At 40.7% G+C, this 19,670-nt stretch overlaps 1 protein-coding gene across 1 annotated transcript; it reads left to right on the top strand.

Moving 5' to 3' along the window:
* Positions 1-654: 654 nt before the first annotated feature.
* nampt2 (nicotinamide phosphoribosyltransferase 2) lies at positions 655-18,506 on the top strand. The gene is made up of 11 exons (XM_034233397.1): positions 655-933; positions 7,389-7,524; positions 8,289-8,392; positions 9,204-9,332; positions 9,742-9,900; positions 10,688-10,818; positions 11,317-11,542; positions 12,722-12,841; positions 13,644-13,784; positions 14,303-14,428; positions 15,355-18,506. Exons 1-11 carry the CDS (start codon positions 886-888, stop codon positions 15,514-15,516), a joined length of 1,482 nt encoding a protein of 493 aa, XP_034089288.1. The 5' UTR covers positions 655-885; the 3' UTR covers positions 15,517-18,506.
* The last annotated feature ends 1,164 nt before the right edge of the window (positions 18,507-19,670 follow it).

Genomic DNA, 19,670 nt, shown 5'->3' with positions numbered 1-19,670 from the left:
TAGTCAGTCCCAAATAGTGTTGTGTAATCCTCCAAAATGAACATAATGGCCACATTTAAAAGGATACTTATTCAACACATAATGTTAGCCTACAAAATGAACGGTGTGGTGGTTTGGGTGAGTCAAACTCCGGCCTGAATTTGTGTCAGTCTGCCACCTATAGGCCTAAACTGCTAAAACTATGATAGCCGCCATGTTTGTAGGCTCAAACGAGGGACATTATAGTTCACGGTCTGTTGGGAAAACAGGGATAATATTTCACAATAGTATTGAAAAGATTTCTTTGGCTAAAACTAATCAAACCTCATTAATATTTTCGTGACACACATTAAGGGATTCAGGACTGTCTATGGTTTTGTACATCATTTGTATCAAATGAAATGTATATTTTCCCTTCAAATTATACGAAATATTCAATATATTATTTTTAGATATTGTGGGAAATAAGGTCACAAAACTGCCTGCTCCATGTCAAACAAGAAACGTCTGGATAATGTAAAAAGATAATTTAAAAAGAAAGCCAGATAGGCTACAGCATATTCCGAAAACTGCCCAAAACGTGTTTCGTTTATGTCGTCCAAAAAAACCGTGCTGTCCGTAAATGCAGCATGACGTAGGCGGGGAGAGGGGGACGTGCGTGGGGCCATGCGTAGTGAAACCCTGAAACCCGCCCCTTCACAATAACCCCCAACCTACAAAATGACTAACGCTGTGTTGGAGCTGTGCTGTTGTAACATTTGAAAGTGCGTTGAGTGGAAACACTCAGGGCTCACCTCCACAGTAACTCGACGTGAGGTTTTTCATTCCTCTGCTGCTGTTCCGGGCTCAGGTTGTCTCTAATTGCTACGAGGACACTGACGTGACATTCATTCATCCACAACAACAATGGCAGCACAGGATTTTAATTTCTTGCTCGCGACGGATTCTTATAAGGTAAGAGGACCTGTTCTCCTTTTCTGTTCCGCTTTTGATCTATTTCGGGTTGTTCTCCTTATTGAATTGAAATGAAACAAGTTTGTTTAGGTGTCACCTTCCATTCCACTACAACCCGCTTCACATCACGAGTGACCTAACGTCCGCCAGTCCCTTTGGCAAAGCCGAGTGTTGTGAATGTTAGAGTTGTAGTTAGTGGCTAAACACCTTTTTATACAGTAGGGTAAATATTGAAAGTAAGGCGACAGCAGCAGTTTTATAACGCTATCGTTGTGCTCGTGTTGTGCTCTTCAGTCAGACAGGAGCAGAGGTTACAGCGAGTCATTAAACAACCCACAGGTCTATCTGTACATATTCTGATGCCACTGTTCCCAGGCTTCGTTTCCCCCTGAAACTATTCTTCACAATTTACTGTAACTTTACTTTAAATATGTTTTAGTTTAAGCTTAAAAGCCTGTGAATGCTTAGTTTAGTAATACATACTAGCTTTGAGTATATCTCCCTACATATTTATATGAATACTTATTTGGTGATTATTGAATTGGCATAATCAGACTTTATCGTAGAAACATCGCAGTTTAGTTTCGTGCATGAAAGAGCTCCACCTTTCAATTTCTGTTTAGCTTTCAGTTTCATTTAACTCAATTGGATACCTAAATCCAGAGGTGGAATAAGAACTCAGAGCTTGTACTTAAGTAAAAGTAGAAGTACCTGAGTGTAGGAATATACTCTGTTACAAGTCCTGTAATCAAAATGTTACTCAAGTAAAAGTACAAAAGTATTGGCATCTTAAAGTACCAAAAGTACTCATGCAGATTGGCCCATTTCAGAATGTATATGTATATATATATTATGTTGATCATATTTATGTTAATCATTAATCCATATCTGTAAAGTAACTAAAGGTAATGTAGTGGACTAAAAGTACAATATTTACCTCTCTATTGTAGGGGTTGACACCACTGCATTTAAACGAAATGAAACTACTTGAGAGGAACTTGGCAAGGAAATACATTTGTTTAACCCTATTTTTCAAGGCTGCTTAAATATTCCATTACACGGCTAAGAAGTAAGAATACTCATTTGGTGATTCTTGAATTTGCATAACCAGTAATCCCCACATTTCTTTCTACATCGTAGTGTTGTTTCTACATGAAAGCACCGCCTTTAATTTTCCGTTTAGCTCCGTTTCATTTAAGGCTCCGTTTACAAGGAAACGAAAACGAACAGAATTCGATATCAAAAAAGTCTTCCGTCCAAACGCAATCGGCTCAATAAACGTGTCCGTCCACACGAGACCGCTCGACCCGCTGGAGACGCTGTAGTACATACGAGGGAACCGTGCGGCAGAGTTTCCGTTAGAATTTGTTCTCGTCTTTCAACATGTCCGTTAAAGTTGAAATCTTCCGGACAAAATTAGAAAAGTGCCGGTCAGAGGTATTCTTTGTTATTTATTGAGCTTTAAAACACATTAATAACGACTCTATATAATAATATAAGAATAATACTTGGAGCAAGGCAAGGCAAGGCAAGGCAAGGCAAGGCAAGGCAAGGCAAGTTTATTTATATAGCACTTTCCAACACAAGGCAATTCAAAGTGCTTTACAAAAAATGAAAGAGATTAAGAAAATGGCATTTAAAATCAGTCATTAAAAAGAAAAGCTAATAAAATAAACATTAAAATAAAAAATACATGGATAAAAGTTACAGTGCAATTAAACATTAAAAGAAAAAGTACATGGATAAAAGTTACAGTGCAGTCTAAGATATGAATAGTTCAATTAAAAGCAGCGACAAAAAGAAAAGTCTTCAGTCTGGATTTAAAAGTAGTCAGAGTTGCAGCGGACCTGCAGGTTTCTGGGAGTTTGTTCCAGATATTTGGAGCATAATAACTGAACGCTGCTTTACCATGTTTAGTTCTGACTCTGGGGACAGAAAGCTGACCAGTCCCTGAAGACCTGAGAGATCTGGATGGTTCATCATTTAGCAGGAGGTCAGAAATGTATTTTGGGCCTAAACCATTCAGTGCTTTATAAACCAGCAGCAGTATTTTGAAATCTATTCTTTGACACACAGGAAGCCAGTGTAAAGACTTCAGAACTGGAGTGATGTGATCCACTTTCTTAGTGTTAGTGAGGACTCGAGCAGCAGCGTTCTGAATCAGCTACAGCTTCCTAATAGATTTTTTAGTGAGACCTGTGAAGACACCATTACAGTAGTCCAGTCTACTGAAGATAAAAGCATGGACAAGTTTTTCCAAATCCTGCTGTGACATTAGTCTTTTAATCCTAGATATGTTCTTTAGGTGATAGTAGGCTGATTTAGTAACTGTTTTAATGTGACTGTTGAAACTCAGGTCAGAGTCCATGACTACACCTAGATTTCTGGCTTTTGAGCCTCTCTTTTCCTCACCCTCTCCTGACAGCCCATCAGTATCCGTCTCGTTCAGCTGGCTGATCCAGTAATGAGTGACCCGACAGTCAAAATAAACATATTTATAACTAGTTTAGGTAGTTTGAGAGGTAATTAAAATAGTGTGATGATCTAACTTGAAGTGTGTGTTTTGCTCCGCATCACAGCGGATCTCTGATCTCTCTCTATATCGATCAAATCTAGCTAGTTCTAGCTAATGATATGACTGCCTGCGTGTCAAAGGACACCTAAACAATAAGCGACATTTTGACCGGAGAGATTTAGATGTGCCGGTCTTTATTTTACTGTGTAGTGCTTGGGCAGAATGTGTTGATATCATAGACTATAACAATATACAGTCTGATATGATATAGTGTAACTTGTGCTCAGCTCAGTAAAGTTAGGCTAAATGTCACATCTGCAAGGTTCAAGCTAGGGGCATCAGTATGGTAGTATGTAATGGCGCGTTTCCACTGCAGCGGGTAGCTCGCTTTAAGCGTGCCGAGCCGTGCGGGGCCCGTTTTTGGTTGCGTTTCCACTTGGCCTAGTTTTGGCCCGGGGCTACTTTTTCACCTTTTTTATGGCCCGACTAAATCGTGGTTCTAGGGCCAGGAACAACCAGGCTGAGTCGGGCTGAGTATGCTAAACTAGAGAGAGAATCGCTGGCAAGGGGGCTACAACTACAACAAGATGAACATATTTGACCGTGATTTAATTGTAATACACGTTTCAAAATGATGCCGAAGTAACAACATACTGATACCGGTTAGTAAAACCATGAATTAATGCTTTGACAAGTCTGCAGACAGACGGCAGGCGAAAAACCCTTTTAAAATGCGTGTTTTCTAAATGGAGCTTGGCTAAGCTAACGTTATGCTCCGACCGTCCACACTCACAACAACGGCCTATACAGACATAAATAAACCAGCGACTGTATTCGCCATGACACAGGCAGTCTGTGGTTTGTACTTGTTTAACTTTTGTCTAGTTTCTGAACAGATATGAAGAGCTGTGAGCTCTGAGTGCTAAGAGCTAACGGCTGTGTTGTTTTTTGGGGCGCTCATTGAAGATGACATCACGGCTCCGCCTACACTGCGTTACTATAGTAACTACCCCAGTTCCTAAACTGTAATGGAAGCGCAGCATTAAAGTGAGCCGGGCCTAATAAGGCCTAACCAAACCGAGCGAGGCCGAGCGAGGCCTGCAGTGGAAATGCGCCATTACTAAATGATGTGAGTACATTAATAGCCTTTTCTGAATAAAATACCAAACATGTGCTGGCTTATCAGTCAGTCAGTGGTGAAAATCCCCAAAAAGTTTTTACCAACCCAGTCCGACTGTGTGTCTTTCATTCTTAATGTGCAGCATTAAAATAGTTAGTGTGTTCAACAGTCGCAATTACATCCATATGTAAACCCTTTTTTTACTACAATGCAGTAAGGTGTAGTTTTGTGTTTCAGAGTCCAACATTTAGCTTTCATTTTCATTTTAGTCAACTTTGAATCTATATGGAGATGTGAGTCAGTTCACTGCTTATGCATGCTGTGTTAGTCTATACAGTAGCTTCTGCGCGGCTCAGTAGAGTTAAATGTCAGATGTCACTGTTAGATGTCATTCAAAGGTTTGCACTGCAGCCAAATGGCAAAGGTCTGGATGATGACCAAACAGTCTTTTTATTAGCAACAACGACTCCTGAAACTATGTCCATAGCAGCAGCACAGCCACAGGAGTCTTTCATCAATATCAAATAATATAATGACATACTTAAGACAATCCATCCATCCATCCATCCATCCATCTTCTCCCGCTTATCCGTGGTCGGGTCGCGGGGGTAGCAGTTCCAGCAGAGAGCCCCAAACTTTCTTTTCCCTGGCGACATCAACCAGCTCTGACTGGGGGATCCCAAGGCGCTCCCAGGCCAGCGAAGAGATATAATCCCTCCACCTGGTCCTAGGTCTACCCCTTGGTCTCTTCCCAGCTGGACGTGCCTGGAACACCTCCACCTCTACTTAAGACAATAAATCAGATATTTAAGAAACTTGGCAACAGACGGTAGAATCTGAACCATTTTGGGATTGACTCGATCAGGTTTCTATCTTCAGGGTTTCACTTCTAAGCCTCGACTCACTTTTAGGCTAAGTGCCACTATTCGAGCTCAATCAGCTTATTCTCAAAAATGTTGTGAATGCATCCCCAGGGATATAAAAACATATGTAAACGCAGTTACACAGTAATAAGGGAAAGTGAACCTGTAACACCAAGCTCACCCTCAGGTCGGCAGCAAATGTAAAACTATTTAACCACACCTGTGGGTGCGACCTCTTCAAAAGAACATGGTGAATATTGACGAGGATGTCCCGCCGGTTACATCATCCTTTCTGCACCTTGAAAACAGGGTCCATGGAGTGGCCATGCCCCTCAGTGTGCCACCAGTCCTGAAAAGAGATCCAATCTCATATGCACATAAGCAAGATTGATCAGATCCACTATCCTATTGTTTCTAAAAAAAAAGATGTAATAATGTATTGCATTTGATATCTTTCTTTCAGCTAAATACACCCAGACCAGCGCAAAACATTTTCAATAGGAAATGTAGGAAAAATATAAAGAAGTACAATACAGCGTTGTGCCATCCATGTGATTTGTCAAATAACTGAAAAAACACTTCAACACTTAAATGTGCAAAGTTTCCTAAGTTAACTACAAATCAATTGTTGTGGTCATTTAACTCTAAAACTGGTTTTCTGCTCACACCAAACAATGGCTATGTTGAACAAGATAGCGTTCTTTTGTGTGTCTGTTTATGGATAACCGCAGTAAACGAGTGCATTGGAAATAGGAATATTAAATACAATTACACAATGTGGTCTCCATCTTTAATTTGGCTAACAACAGTATATTCATTTCTTTAGCAGCTTTTAAAATCCAGCAGTTCTTGGCATCGGTTTAAATGAAATGGTTCATCAGGATCTTACCGACCATACAGATATTCTTAAATCCTCTTAGTTGGTCAGATTAATAATAGTAACAATAATAATGCATTTTATTTGGGGGGCGCCTTTCATACACCTTACAGGGCATAGGGTAATATAGGGAACATTAACAGTGGATGTAATGAAATGTCAGCCGGGGTAAGACAAGACAAACAACAGGAAATGGAGTACAGAAAGACACAGGGTACAGTTTATAAAGAGAATGCCAGTTTGAACAGGTGGGTTTTGAATGTTGTTATGGAATCAGACTGGGATGTGTAGTGGCAGAGAGTTCCAGAGTCTGTCTTAGTCATTCATGTACACGTTGTGAGAATAGGTGAAAGTACCCTTCCACCATGTCATACTCCATACTAACACCAAAAGGAGCTTGGACTCTATAGCTCATTTGACTCCTCTGGTTGGCCAGGATTCCCTATAGAAACGCTGACATGCCAAAAAATGACTTTTCAAGAACATCATGTGTTGACTTTGCAATGCTCATTTCAATAAAAGACATTGAAATACTACTTTTCTACTCTCCTCGACTTTCCTTTCACTTAAATAATGGTATTGTAATCTTATACATGACTAATCTTAATATTGCTTCCAGTAAAGAGGCCTGAGTTTCCCTGTTTTGTAACTTTCTGGGTTTGTTCTCTTGAAGATAGAAAAGGGGGAAAGAAGCAGAAAGGGAAATAGGGGACAGGATGAAGCAGAAGAATGTATTCTTGAAGCTAATTGAGCCAGTGGTTGTTGCTGTTGATTATTCAATTAGAGCTGTAAGAGCACAAAGAGAGACTTGTACTTGAAACTGTCGTCTTATGTTCCCACGTGGATCCAGGAAACATGTTCCTGCACACGCAGACATCACGTTACGCAGATGCTCCTATGCTGTTCAGCTTGTTGCTGTGCATACTGGAGTTTCCTTTGATTCCATTTTACAATACAACTCTGGTGTGATGAAGTGATTTATTAGTATTTCCTATAATAAGGGTTCATTACATGAGACTTACATTGCACGTGTTTCAAATCATTTAAATATGCTTGACATGTCTGTTTTGTGTCCTTCAGATCACACACTACAAGCAGTATCCTCCAAATGTCAGCAAAATCTACTCTTACTTTGAATGCAGACGCAAGAAAGGCTCACAGTTCAGTGAGTGTGTGTTCTTTGGCCTTCAGTATCTGCTGAAGAAATACCTTCTAGGTACGTTCACATCCTCCCCTTTGATCTAAGAAATGATTTGACAGAACGATATAGGAAAGAAGAGAGAAATGATAATGAGTGTTAACAAGAACATGAGACAATGCAGTGCCTCGTGTTTAAACTGCTGCACACATGCTGTCCACACCCCTAACATGTCAGTTACAATGTGTGGTACCACTTTACAATAAGACTACCCTTATAAAGGGTTTCTAATTAGGTTATGAATTAGGTTGTAAACACTTTATTAATCATTAAGAACCATTTATAAACCAGTTCTAACATACATCAACACAGGCTCACTATTTGGCAAGATGACTAAGCCTTATATTGGCTACTTAGCGAGAATCAACTCAGAGCAACAGATACCGAGGATGCTGGCTGATGAAGAAGACAAAGTAAGCTAAGTAGCCAATATAAGACTTACAGATACATGTGGGCTCACTATTTGGCAAGCAACCGGTCACAGTCGCCCTGCTTATCTCATGTCTTATAAAAGCTTATTAAGGATTTATAAAGTGTTCACAACCTAATTAGTAAATGAATGACAAACTATTGGTAAACCCTTTATAAGGGTAGTCGTATTGTAAAGTGGTCCCAATGTTTGAATAAATCTAACCTTATGTGGAAACAAACAGGAGATGAAATGGTACACTTTCATATAAGGTGATTGTAGCGCAGGCTTGCCAGGGTTCTGGATGTTGAGTAAATCCTTTCTATTTCCTGCATGTGAGCGAGGTTGTAGTAACCTGGTGTGTTCTATTCAGGCCAAGTCATCACAGAGGACAAGATTCAAGAAGCCAAGCTGTTCTACCAGATGCACTTCAAACAGTCTGTGTTTGATGAGGAGAGCTGGAGGAAAGTCCTTGAGGTATACTTAAAGTAAGCAATAAGCCACAAGAAGCTATGATATACAGTGACTTTACAACAGCTAAGAGGCGCTGCTAGGCATGACGCAGAGCTCTTGAAAATCACTGTAAATCACTGGAAGTGGCCTATTGCACGGTTAGCCATGGTTCACACATCATATACACATTACATTATTATCAACTGACGCTTTTATCCAAAGCAACCTAAATACACTTAATACTACGGCAGCAATTTGGGCTTGCAATTGTATGCCTGAGGACACATGTTGTCAGAAGGTGGGATCTAACTGCTGACCCCATGATTTTCAGATCAGCGGACTAACCCCCCTGAGCTACAGTTGCCCACACAGCATATTTTCAACACATACAGTGGTTACTGGAACTTCAGTAATAATTGCCTGCCCTCAGTTGTCCATAGTTATTAATCACACCCTTACCCAGCAGAAACCCTACCCTTACCCTTTAGTGGTGAAATGTAACAAAGTACATTTATATATTTACTGAAGCACTGAAATCATCATGCCAGAGGTTAACCTTATTCAAAGTGAAAAACAATTCAAGGGTATATTACTACTATCCTGCAGTGCACCCTCCTCAGAGGATCTCTGCTCTAAAGATACTGCAGATGAAACATCCAACAGTATATCAAGTCATTAGAATGAGCTCTCTATTCCCCAGTGGGAAAAGGAATGTGATGATTACACGAATCAATCAATCATTCTGAAAATGGACAGTTTAATACAAAAATATTTTCAGCTGAAGATTGATCTCTATACATCCATCCTGAAGTAAATGTGCTTGTTACTACGTCAGAAGCACAATGGGCGTCTTCCTATCCGGATCAAAGCTGTCCCTGAGGGATGGATCGTTCCCAGAGGCAACGTGCTCTTCACCGTGGAAAACACTGACCCAGACTTCTACTGGCTCACCAACTACATTGAGGTAGACCACAGTGTGCCACAGATCCATTTACAAAACAAGGACCTACTTTTCACCACCACTTACTGTTAATGTTAGGAGGAAAGACCTCTTGATGTTAACTTTTATATTGACCTATATAAGTTAAGCAAAGTACTGCAATTCTTAGTATTTTTTTTAATTACTTTAAGGTAAAACATTTTGGACTCTTTAGTGGGCCAGTAGCCCTCCTTGGAACCTTTCACCAGCACTTTGTTTAAAAGGTCTCCAAATAGGGGCTTAGATAGCTAATGTGTTAGGTAGACACGTTTGGACCTGACAGCTGATCAGTTTAGCAGCACTGTCACTGTATCCTCCATTTCTTGCTTTGCAACAACTGGCATCTGTTCTCTCCAAAACCCATAACCCCCTAATCCCCCTCTGTCAACTATAGACCATGCTGGTCCAGATGTGGTATCCCATCACAGTAGCCACCATCTCCAGGGAGTTTAAGAAGATCCTGGCCAAGCACCTGAAGGCCACCTCCGGGAGCCTGGAGGGTCTGGACCTGAAACTGCATGACTTTGGCTACAGAGGAGTCTCCTCACAGGAGGTCAGCAACACTCTCTCCCCCTGTTTTCCTTTAGTGATACGCTAACAGTTTCTCATTGTATTCCTGTCTCTTGCACCATGTTGTACTGTATGTACAGGTACTGGGTTTACACTAAGATCATTTCCTTATAATCACTATTACAGAGGATACGAGAACCCCTGGAATTCCTTTCATAATGTTCCATGTACCTGGTTTGTGTTTCCACAGAGAATGTACCAAATGATCATCTTGTGATATCTACTTTGTGTTTATGGCATGCTGACGATATAGAATGATTGTTGTTGGGCTTAGTGGACCCATTACTGATTAAAGGCACAAAGGTCAGACTAAGAGAACTCAAATGAAAGTCAGAAGGAAAGTGTTGCATAATATGCATGAAGCTGGAATGTAAAGTTGGTTATTAATCTCTTGAACAGCGCTTAAGAGGATTTTAAAATAAAATTCTTATAGGACCTGCTTTCAACTGAAAGTTTGACGTGACATATTTTAAAAACCAGGCAGCAGTTGTTGAACAACATGGAGGCAGAGGAGTGTCAAAGCAGTGTTTATAATACAGTTATTGCTGAGTGTAAAAAATTACTCTTTGACAATCATTCCTCAAGCTGAACTGAGTGTACTCTCTAACATCAACAACAAATCCACAGAAACAAACTGGATATCATTTTCCTGTTTCTGATTGATGGTTGCTGAATTATGAACCTTTTTAAAGGGCGACTTGTTTTGAATGAAATGGAAGAAAACCATTTGAGCAGTAAAGTGATTCCTTACCTCCACCTCCTCTCTCCAGTCTGCAGCGTTGGGTGGAGCGGCCCACCTGGTTAATTTCTGCAGTACAGACACCGTGGCTGGGCTGCTGATGGCTCAGCGCTACTACAGCTGCCCGATGGCCGGCTTCTCCATTCCAGCAGCAGAGCACAGGTATAACACACACACACAGTATGTGAACCCTTTGGAACGTGCTGATTTTATTCATGAATTTGTCATAAAATGTGATCTGATCTTCATTCAAGTCGCAATTACAGCACAATGTGCTTAAGTTAATAACACACACACATTAACAATCTTTCATGTCTTTATTGAACACACCCATTAAACGTCAGCAGCGCTGGTAGAACAGGTAAGTGAAGCTTCTTACTTAGGTGAAGATCAGACCTTTAAAAAAATAAAATAATAATCTATACATAAATGAAGGTTATTCCAAAGGATTGACATACTTTTTCTTGCCACCAGTACATTTTGCACTCCAAAGTATACATTATAATTAATCAAAAAAATATCCTTCATGAACTGTTTAATAATGTATTAGTCGTTGACTGTATATGAGGATACACCGTTAATGACATTGACATCAAATTGAAGAACTAGCATGAGTATTTCCAGCCCCACTGACCGTGTTCATTACTTCCTGTAATGCAGTACCATCATCTCCTGGGGGAGGAGCAGAGAGAAGGAGGCGTTTGAGCGAGTCCTGGACCAGTTCTCCTCAGGGCCGGTGTCTGTAGTCAGTGACAGCTACGACATCTTTCACGCCTGTAAACACATCTGGGGGGACGAGCTGAAGGAGCGTGTGATGGAGCGCAGCCAGGACTCCTGCCTGGTCATCAGGCCGGACTCTGGAGACCCCGCAGAGACCCTCATCGAGGTGAAACACACACGGAAGTTGTCATTCTAATTTGAGCTCTAAACCTAAAGTAGAAAGACTGAAGTTTATTATGAGAGGTCTGAGAGGAATCTCAAAAGACTTCTGTCTTCTTCATACTCAGAGCATAATACTCCCAACTTTACTTTCCAAAAGATCCACCTTTTGCCGTCTTTCCTTTAAAAACAAACTAAATTCTGAGACTTTATACGCACTAAATGATGGGTGAATACTGCGCCTGCAAAAGAAAAAGGGACACCAGAATAATGTAGGACTAGTTTGGTTTTACAGCCCCTCAGTTTGCAATCTTCTTACACACTTTAGTATAATTATGTTCACCTTTAGGGCTATATATGAGGCCAAATCCTAAAGCAGCTGCTGCAACGGCTCGGGTGTTTTGGGGGCACTGCTGCCGACTCTTTGCAGTGAGGAGCCGCAGCGAGGTCCAGAGGGGGGGGGGCTGCGGTGTACAGCTCACGGGCGGAGCAGAGACACACGCTCACTAAGCCGGCAAACTATAGCCGGTTGCAGAGATCTGCTATTCAAAAATAAAGTCAACGCATATTAGGGCTGTACCCGAATATTCGGTCGTTGGCCTACTATTCGGTTTTCAATTTCGTTATTCGGATATTCTTTTTTTTCGAAATTTAAATTGGATTTATTGAAATCTCCAATATCAACGTAAGAGCTTGTGCCTCTTCGGGGGGTGCTAACACTTAACCATAAACTGTATCCTTTACTTTCTCCGTCTTTATATGTAGATTTGACTTTGCTCCGTTAATTTCCGCTCCTTTTCACGTTGGTTCCATAGCAATAACAACTTCCTGTCAACAGTACTAACTCGCCTTCAAAATAAAAGCATGTCCATACAAAATAGGAAGCCAAGCCAAATTACACTGGCACACTCTCAATTTCAAAGAACATAAATTGGGTTATTTACAATAACAAATAACTATAAAACAACAATACTGTTGAATAACAAAATGAATGCCTTGAATAAACCGAAATACACGTGTTGTAGCGCGCGCCGCCGCAGACAGCCCGGGCACAATGTAACCCCTGATCCCTTGTACTTGATGAAGTGTTTATTAATCGTTGTTGTAAGATGTTTACTGCGTCCACTTGGATACCAACGTGTGTGAAACTAACTCCAAAATAAAGCCATTGAAATGCCACTTTCAGGTCATCAAGATTCTTGGAGAGCGTTTTGGCTGTTCTCTGAACTCTGTGGGATTCAAGGTTCTGCCTTCCTACCTGCGGATCATTCAGGGAGACGGTATCGACCTCGTCTCAGTGGAAGAGGTGAGAAAACGTTTGGGTGTCATGGTCTGGGTTCATCTTGACTTTTCTTTCAAATCTTATTTAGTGTATATTCTCCTTATATTCCCTCCTTTTGTAGATTGAGTTGTACCTTTTTGATCACTGACTCAGCTTTTTGTAAAACAGACAGCATAGCAGGCTTGCACTCCTTTTCACTGATTTTTAGATTAATAAAACTGAAACATTGGAATAATCTACAGTCAAACTGACACTCTTCAAATTAGTTTTGGGGGGAAATGGCAGTGCTGACTATCATCCTGTTGGTCATGATGAAATTGTACAAGGTACTCACTCACATGGTTCATTGTTGGGATTGGGCCGTTCCAAACACTGGTAGCCCAGCCCAGAGGATGGAAGATGATTTAGTTTTCCGGTTGTTCTAACCCGTCTGCTCTCTTACTATGAAACTGTGACTCAGGTCATCACTGTATCCAAGACCTCAGCACAAACGCTGATAGACAAAACTCAGACAAATAATGGCACAATCTCTGAACAAGGTTATTTTTCCTCCTTTCTTTTTGTTTGTATTAAAATTGTATGATTTTCTTTACAACAGAGCATATCTCTGTTGAAACCCACTTTAAATATATACACGTTTTTTTGTCATAGTCCAATCAATTATTGAAAAAAAGGATTGTATATTTTAAATGGCCAACCCTATCCTTTTAAAAGACACATTGTTGCAGTTATCTTGACTGCAAAGCACTTAAAGTTCCACTGTCCTTCTCCAAATATTTATATAAAAAGTGAAGAGAACAAAACGATTTTATTTTGTTTCCTGTAGATTCTCACGAAGCTGAGTGATGAAGGCTGGAGTGCTGAGAACGTCTTCTTTGGTTGTGGCAGTTCCCTGCTCCAGAAACTCAACAGAGACACACTCAGCTGTGCCTTCAAGTGCAGCTATGTGGAGACTGAGGGGAAGGGGGTATGTGGGGGGGGGGGGAGATTTTCAAACTGCATTAACTGAGTTTAACAGATGATCTCCAACAGATTAATATGCCTGGTAAAATGATGGACTTTATAGACTAAATGAAGGCATGTGAGGCACACAATAAAAACAACAGTCTAATCGGACACGTTTCTCAAAAATGGCAAGTTAATGCAATCACTAAAGAACTTAGTGTTTTTGATCATTTCTGTTATGGTCATCCATTTCATCAAAGAAGCGGTTTTAATGAAAAAACTACAAAATCAGGACTCTGGGAAATAAAGTAATTGTCTACCGTAAAGCTGCTGTCCTTCCTACTTGCCTGTGGGGCTCTGTAATAAAGCACTTTTTTGCTGAAAACCATGACCTTTAATATTACATTATCTATATTAGATATGTTGATTTAAAGAGGAATTTCAAAGAACATCCATACAAATACCACAGACACAGAAATCCTCACACCGACTGATTTTCTATATTCTAGTTTATTTAACTAGTTTGCATGTGTTTACCAGATGGACGTTTACAAGCAGCCGGTGACCGACCCATCCAAAGGCTCCAAGAGGGGCCGACTGCTGCTGAGGAGAAACTCTGACGGCCTGCTAGAGACAATAGAGAGAGGAGCAGGCAAGCCGGAGGAGGTGAGCGCCTATATTCATCTTGTGTGTGTGTGTGTGTGTGTGTGTGTGTGTGTGTGTGTGTGTGTGTGTGTGTGTGTGTGTGTGTGTGTGTGTGTGTGTGTGTGTGTGTGTGTGTGTGTGTGTGTGTGTGTGTGTGTGTGTGTGTGTGTGTGTGTGTGTGTGTGTGTGTGTGAATATAATTAACAACAGCAAAAACTATCACTTTGGCAGCAACAAATGTGATTGGGGCATCTCTACTACAAATAGTGATACAGATTTGATGATAGCAGATTTATTTTTATTTTTGGATATTTTACAAATCACTCTCCTTTCAAACTGTATTCTTGTTTATTAATAAGAACTTTTTTTTACTGTCATATAGTATTTTATACCTGTTTACTTTATTCTCTTATTTTTTGTATAACTAATGATATCAAGGTGTGCCTTAACCTCACTGAGCTGAGGTTAAGAGCCTCTCAGGAGAGAGCTCTCTTCCACCTGGTTGTAGAAAAGCTCTTTAAATTCGTTAGCATAGCTAGCTAACCAGATGCTAATAACAACAGATCGCCACTGTGCTTACAACTAAAGACACAGCCACGCAAACACTGCGGCATGTGTACGGCTCCTTATGGGTACTGCAATATTTGAAATGCTCTCTGTCAACAATACACCACGTGATGACACGTTGTGTTCAAGGAACCTGTCCTTGGCCAGGAAAAACAGGCAGTTGCTTGTTTAATTATTTTGCGTTCTAGATTTCTTAAACATTTTTTGAAGTGAGAGGTTGTCTGTCAGTCCGTGAGTCAGATCCCCCCCCCCCCAAAACGAAAAGTCTTCGGTTCTCCACGAATTACACAAGTCACCCACATCAGCCTTGAAAAAGCGTGAGGCGCCACAAAGCGACTAATTTGCATGCATGAACTAAACTGATTTCTCTGTGTTTTCAGGACCTGCTGGTGACCGTCTATGAGAACGGCAGCCTGGTGCAGGACTACTCCCTGGAGGAGATCAGGAAGAACGCCCGGCTGAGGGACGAGGACGTGAACCCCACCCTGCACAACCAGGATCAGGAACTGCTGCGCAATCACATCCTCAACGGGGTTCATTAGACCTTAGAATACTTTGAACAGGGTGCACTGGAGTGAAGACTGCTGTGTTTCTGAAAGGCACCCATTCAAGTTAAGCTGAACATATAGAAAGGGAGCAAAAAGCTGTTTCTCACAAAGCACTAACTTAATAAAATAATACAGTATTTCTGATTAAGGTAATCATCAGGTATGGTGAACACTGGCTAGTGCTTGATAGACAATATCTGAGTTAAGGCCACTGTTAGCCTCATATATCAGCACAACATTATATTTTTGCAGCCTCAGAATATATTTTACATATACATATATTATCTCCCTATTGCCCTTTAGTTTAGCACAAGTCATGTACTGTCTATAAATGCAGACATCACTGACATGTCGGGCTCAATAATCTGCACTGCAACAGTTCAGACAGAAACCAAACTGAAGCCATACCTGTTCCTGTTTCATCATGTCTCACGTGCCTGTCCCACACAGTACACTCTGAAGCCCAATATTGAATAGATAAAAAAACAATATGAATATATTGTGTAAAATATACGAATGAACTGATAATTTGGGAAGTATTTGATGAGATAGTTGAAACTCATCTCATTATTTTAAATGGTGTTTATTAATGTTATTTTGTATGTATTAGTCATTTTTATTTCAAAATGCCTTTTTTTTCCTTCTTAAAGTCATTGTTTTTAGTTCATATTCGCATGACTAGTATTTACTATGACAGTGGTATTTTCCACGCCCTCTAACCTTCCAGCCAATCATGTCCCCCCGTGCCACTCTGAAGTGTGTACGCTCCAGTGCCCTTTTAAGAGAGAGTTGGGACACATCTCACTGCCACCTGGCACATGTATCGCTCCTTAGGTCCAAGGGCCAGTTTAATTGCATACATTCAAGTAGGACAAACAGCTGCCATTATATCAAATAATATCTCCCATCCTAATTGTATGTGGAGAGAATCACAGAAACAAGCACAACAAATGCTGCTTTACCTTCCATCACTGCGCTCGTTGTCAGTGCACTGGTACATGTGCTGAAAAAGCAGTTTAGGTTCTAAAGATGAACCAGAAGTGCAAACAACGTATTGACTTACTGTAAGAAGTTATTTGGATCAGTGGTTCTTTAGAAAAGTGCGATACCTGATCTGCACATTTGGACTTTGGTTAGAGCTCATTGAAATACAAAATGGAGCAGCCACTATAGGACGTCTATTCTACTGGTGGCCAGCGGGCTGATCCCCATGCAGCAGCAGCAGCAGCAGCCATCAGGGGAAAGAGAGAAGCCTATCATTTATTACCATGCATGCTGTCACAGTAATCTCAGGCAGCACAGGGACAACCCCTGCCATTTTGTATTTTGCTAATTTCTCTCCCCTTTTTAAGAAAAAAAGGCATAGATCTTTCTCATGTGCTATATCTGAAGTGTGTATCAAAACTGCTAGCCAATGAATACACATTAGAAACAGAGAAGGTGGTCATACGGCCAAAGAAAGATTGAGTAGGTTAATTTGTCTTCCTCTGAATAATGGCTTGGGGAAATGTCCGTCCGAGGCCCCTTATCTTTCTGACCCAGACCAATATGGATATAGTTGAATAGCCCTGGTCTATGTGAGGGCTAAAAAGCAGTAGCAGATCCTAACGGGCACCGCAATAGTATAGAATACATCTAAATGTAGAATAAACCGAAGCGAAAGATATGAATCAGCTAAGGCACTGATATGTACAGTAAGAACAATATGTAATGAATAGGCTAAGATATGTAAAGTATGAAACATGCAACAATGACAGTAGTCAGTAAAGGTAAACCCATAAAATATATATTGGCTAAAAGTGTCCGAAGAGGCATCTTTTTTCTCACCTGCGAGCGTGCTTGTAAAACACAAAATGAATTGTGTTCATAGGTTATTATTGGCTGCTCTGCGACATGTTTACTTGAGGCTATTCCATTTCAAACAGATGTCTGTCGTTACTCTCTCTACAAACCGCACTGGCAAGGTCAACAACTGCTACAATATAAGTCGAGCTAGCTCCTTTTAGCTAGAGCAACACCAATGCTAATGTTATTCTGAGTTGGCTAACTACAGTACACTAACATAACCATGTAGCTGTTGTTCTTAGTGTTAGTGACACCAGACCCATTTGTGAGTTTAGATTATTACTGAGTGTGAGAGAAAAGGACATCAGAGTTAGGAGCCAGTGCTCGCTCCTGATGGCATGTGACTGCTGAAGAATGAACGAAGGCTGCGACCATGGTTGTAGAAAGTGCATCGGAGAAAGAAGCAGTGGGCTTCTGAACCGATCGTGGCAGTGGTCAAACAGTCCGATTACAACTTTCGTGTCTGTTGTTTGGCCCTTGGTCCCCTTATAGCATTTCTCCAGAGACTTTGATGGGCAACCTTTTGGGTAAATTACCTTCCCATTACAAATACTCAAATAAACCCAGACATGTTTGGACTTCATGAGCTACTGAGTAACTTTGATATGAATTTACAACGCCGTATCAATTCCCTCTACATCCATGTTTGTGACATCGATGCTCTCATCTTTTGTAAATGCATACTATCAGTCTGATCATGTGATTTTGATTTCTTAGCGAAGGATTTTATGAAACCAATCATTTCACTCGACAGTTCTGTGGGTCACAACAGCATCAAGTCAGGCTGCTGCAGATTCTTCATTGTGTTCATTCTTCTTTTCATGCCCTTTTCATTTTGATTTACATGTTTGGACCTTTAAATACTACGTGACAAATTCCACAATAATGTATGTTCTTGCTGATGACCAGTCCATGGAGATTGTTGATGAAGTAGTGGTGAAGAGGTCCACCAACACTGGACAACACACAGTTAACCTGTTGTATCGGCACTAATCATATCTGTAATTACACTGTGTAAATATACTTTTGAAAATGGTTTGCTTTTAATTTATCTGTATCTTTTAAATGTTCTGTATCTTTGATTTTGTTTGTTTTCAAAACAGACCTTTTATTAGATTAAAATAAATAACATTTTCACACTGGGTGAGTTATATTGCAACACTGACAGCGTTTACTCCTCTCTGCTGCAAGTATTCAGTGCCTGACTCAATGCATCTCTTAAGCTGAAATGTCCTTTTTATCATTACCCTTTCTTTATTAAACGTGCACATTCCTGCACTGTTCTATTGCGCCACTAGAGGGAGCAGAGTCTTCGCTGGGGTGTGTGCATGGAGATGAGAATAAACCATGTTGTATTTAAGATCAGTGATACAGGAGCAGTCAGTGGGTGAAGGTTGAGAAGAATCTTCAAGGCAGATGCAGTGGGATTTGAGAGGGTTTCTTCTGTTGGTCTTTAGCTCATAAAACGTTTTGATTTCTACAGCAGCCTCACAGGTTTTCACACCTGAACAACATGTGGGTGTAGTGAGCTTGTTGTCCAGCTGTGGATGCAAAGAACAGCTACACTCAAAAAGAGAAGAGTGTCACCTTCTGATTGGACTGTGCATGTCCTCTGCAGCTTCCTCTCAGGTTAACTGTAAGTTTTGGTTTTAACGTGACCTTACTTTCTGGTCCTGTCTGGCCTGGTGTAAACATGCCATTTTTGTTTGTGTTACTCACAGCGAGAGGGGATCCCATCAGCTTCTAATTTGTATTTATGTATACCCTGCTCCCCTTTATCACTGCAAACCATGCGGCATTGAAACTCAGTTCCTGACATACGTTTTTCTCTATACAAAACACATGTCAGAATAATTAAAGCTTAAGATCTAACAGCAGGTGGTCACTGTGAGTTGGGAACAGACCTAGGCCTACTGTACGTCAGTATGTCTGTCGAGCTGTCCGATCGAATCACAGAAGACGCATGAACCGCTTTCACACCAAGGTTGCATTCCAATAGTCCATTTAGATAGGAACCTTCCTAACGGAGTGAAATGACCCGGAAGTCCCTCAGTGGCAGCCATGATAAGTGCCGTTCCAATTCTCCAAATGAAAGGAAAGGAGGTTTCAAACTTCCTTTATAACCTCCTTTAGCTTAGGAACCACTGGACCTCCCTAACCGAAAGGAGAGGAGAAAATGCTGCCCCACAATGCATTGCAGCCGCAGCATTTGCAGTCACTCAACAGTCGGCCGTTCACGGAAACAACCGATTATGACCGAGAAATGATATCATGAAAGTTACGGTGCTTATTAAGCATTTTAA

This window comes from Gymnodraco acuticeps, unplaced genomic scaffold (assembly GCF_902827175.1).
Source record: "Gymnodraco acuticeps unplaced genomic scaffold, fGymAcu1.1, whole genome shotgun sequence".
In the NCBI taxonomy this organism is placed as follows: Eukaryota; Metazoa; Chordata; class Actinopteri; order Perciformes; family Bathydraconidae; genus Gymnodraco; species Gymnodraco acuticeps.
The sequence above is the reverse complement of the archived record's forward strand: the minus strand, read 5'-3'. Positions and strand labels throughout refer to the sequence as shown.

What these genes read in the sequence shown, in the direction of transcription:
- nampt2 (XM_034233397.1), top strand. Translation starts at nt 886, where the DNA reads ATGGCAGCACAGGATTTTAATTTCTTGCTCGCGACGGATTCTTATAAG. An exon ending in CCGCAGAGACCCTCATCGAG is followed by an intron (nt 11,543 to 12,721) that starts GTGAAACACACA and finishes TGCCACTTTCAG; the next exon opens with GTCATCAAGATTCTTGGAGA. An exon ending in TGGAGACTGAGGGGAAGGGG is followed by an intron (nt 13,785 to 14,302) that starts GTATGTGGGGGG and finishes TGTGTTTACCAG; the next exon opens with ATGGACGTTTACAAGCAGCC.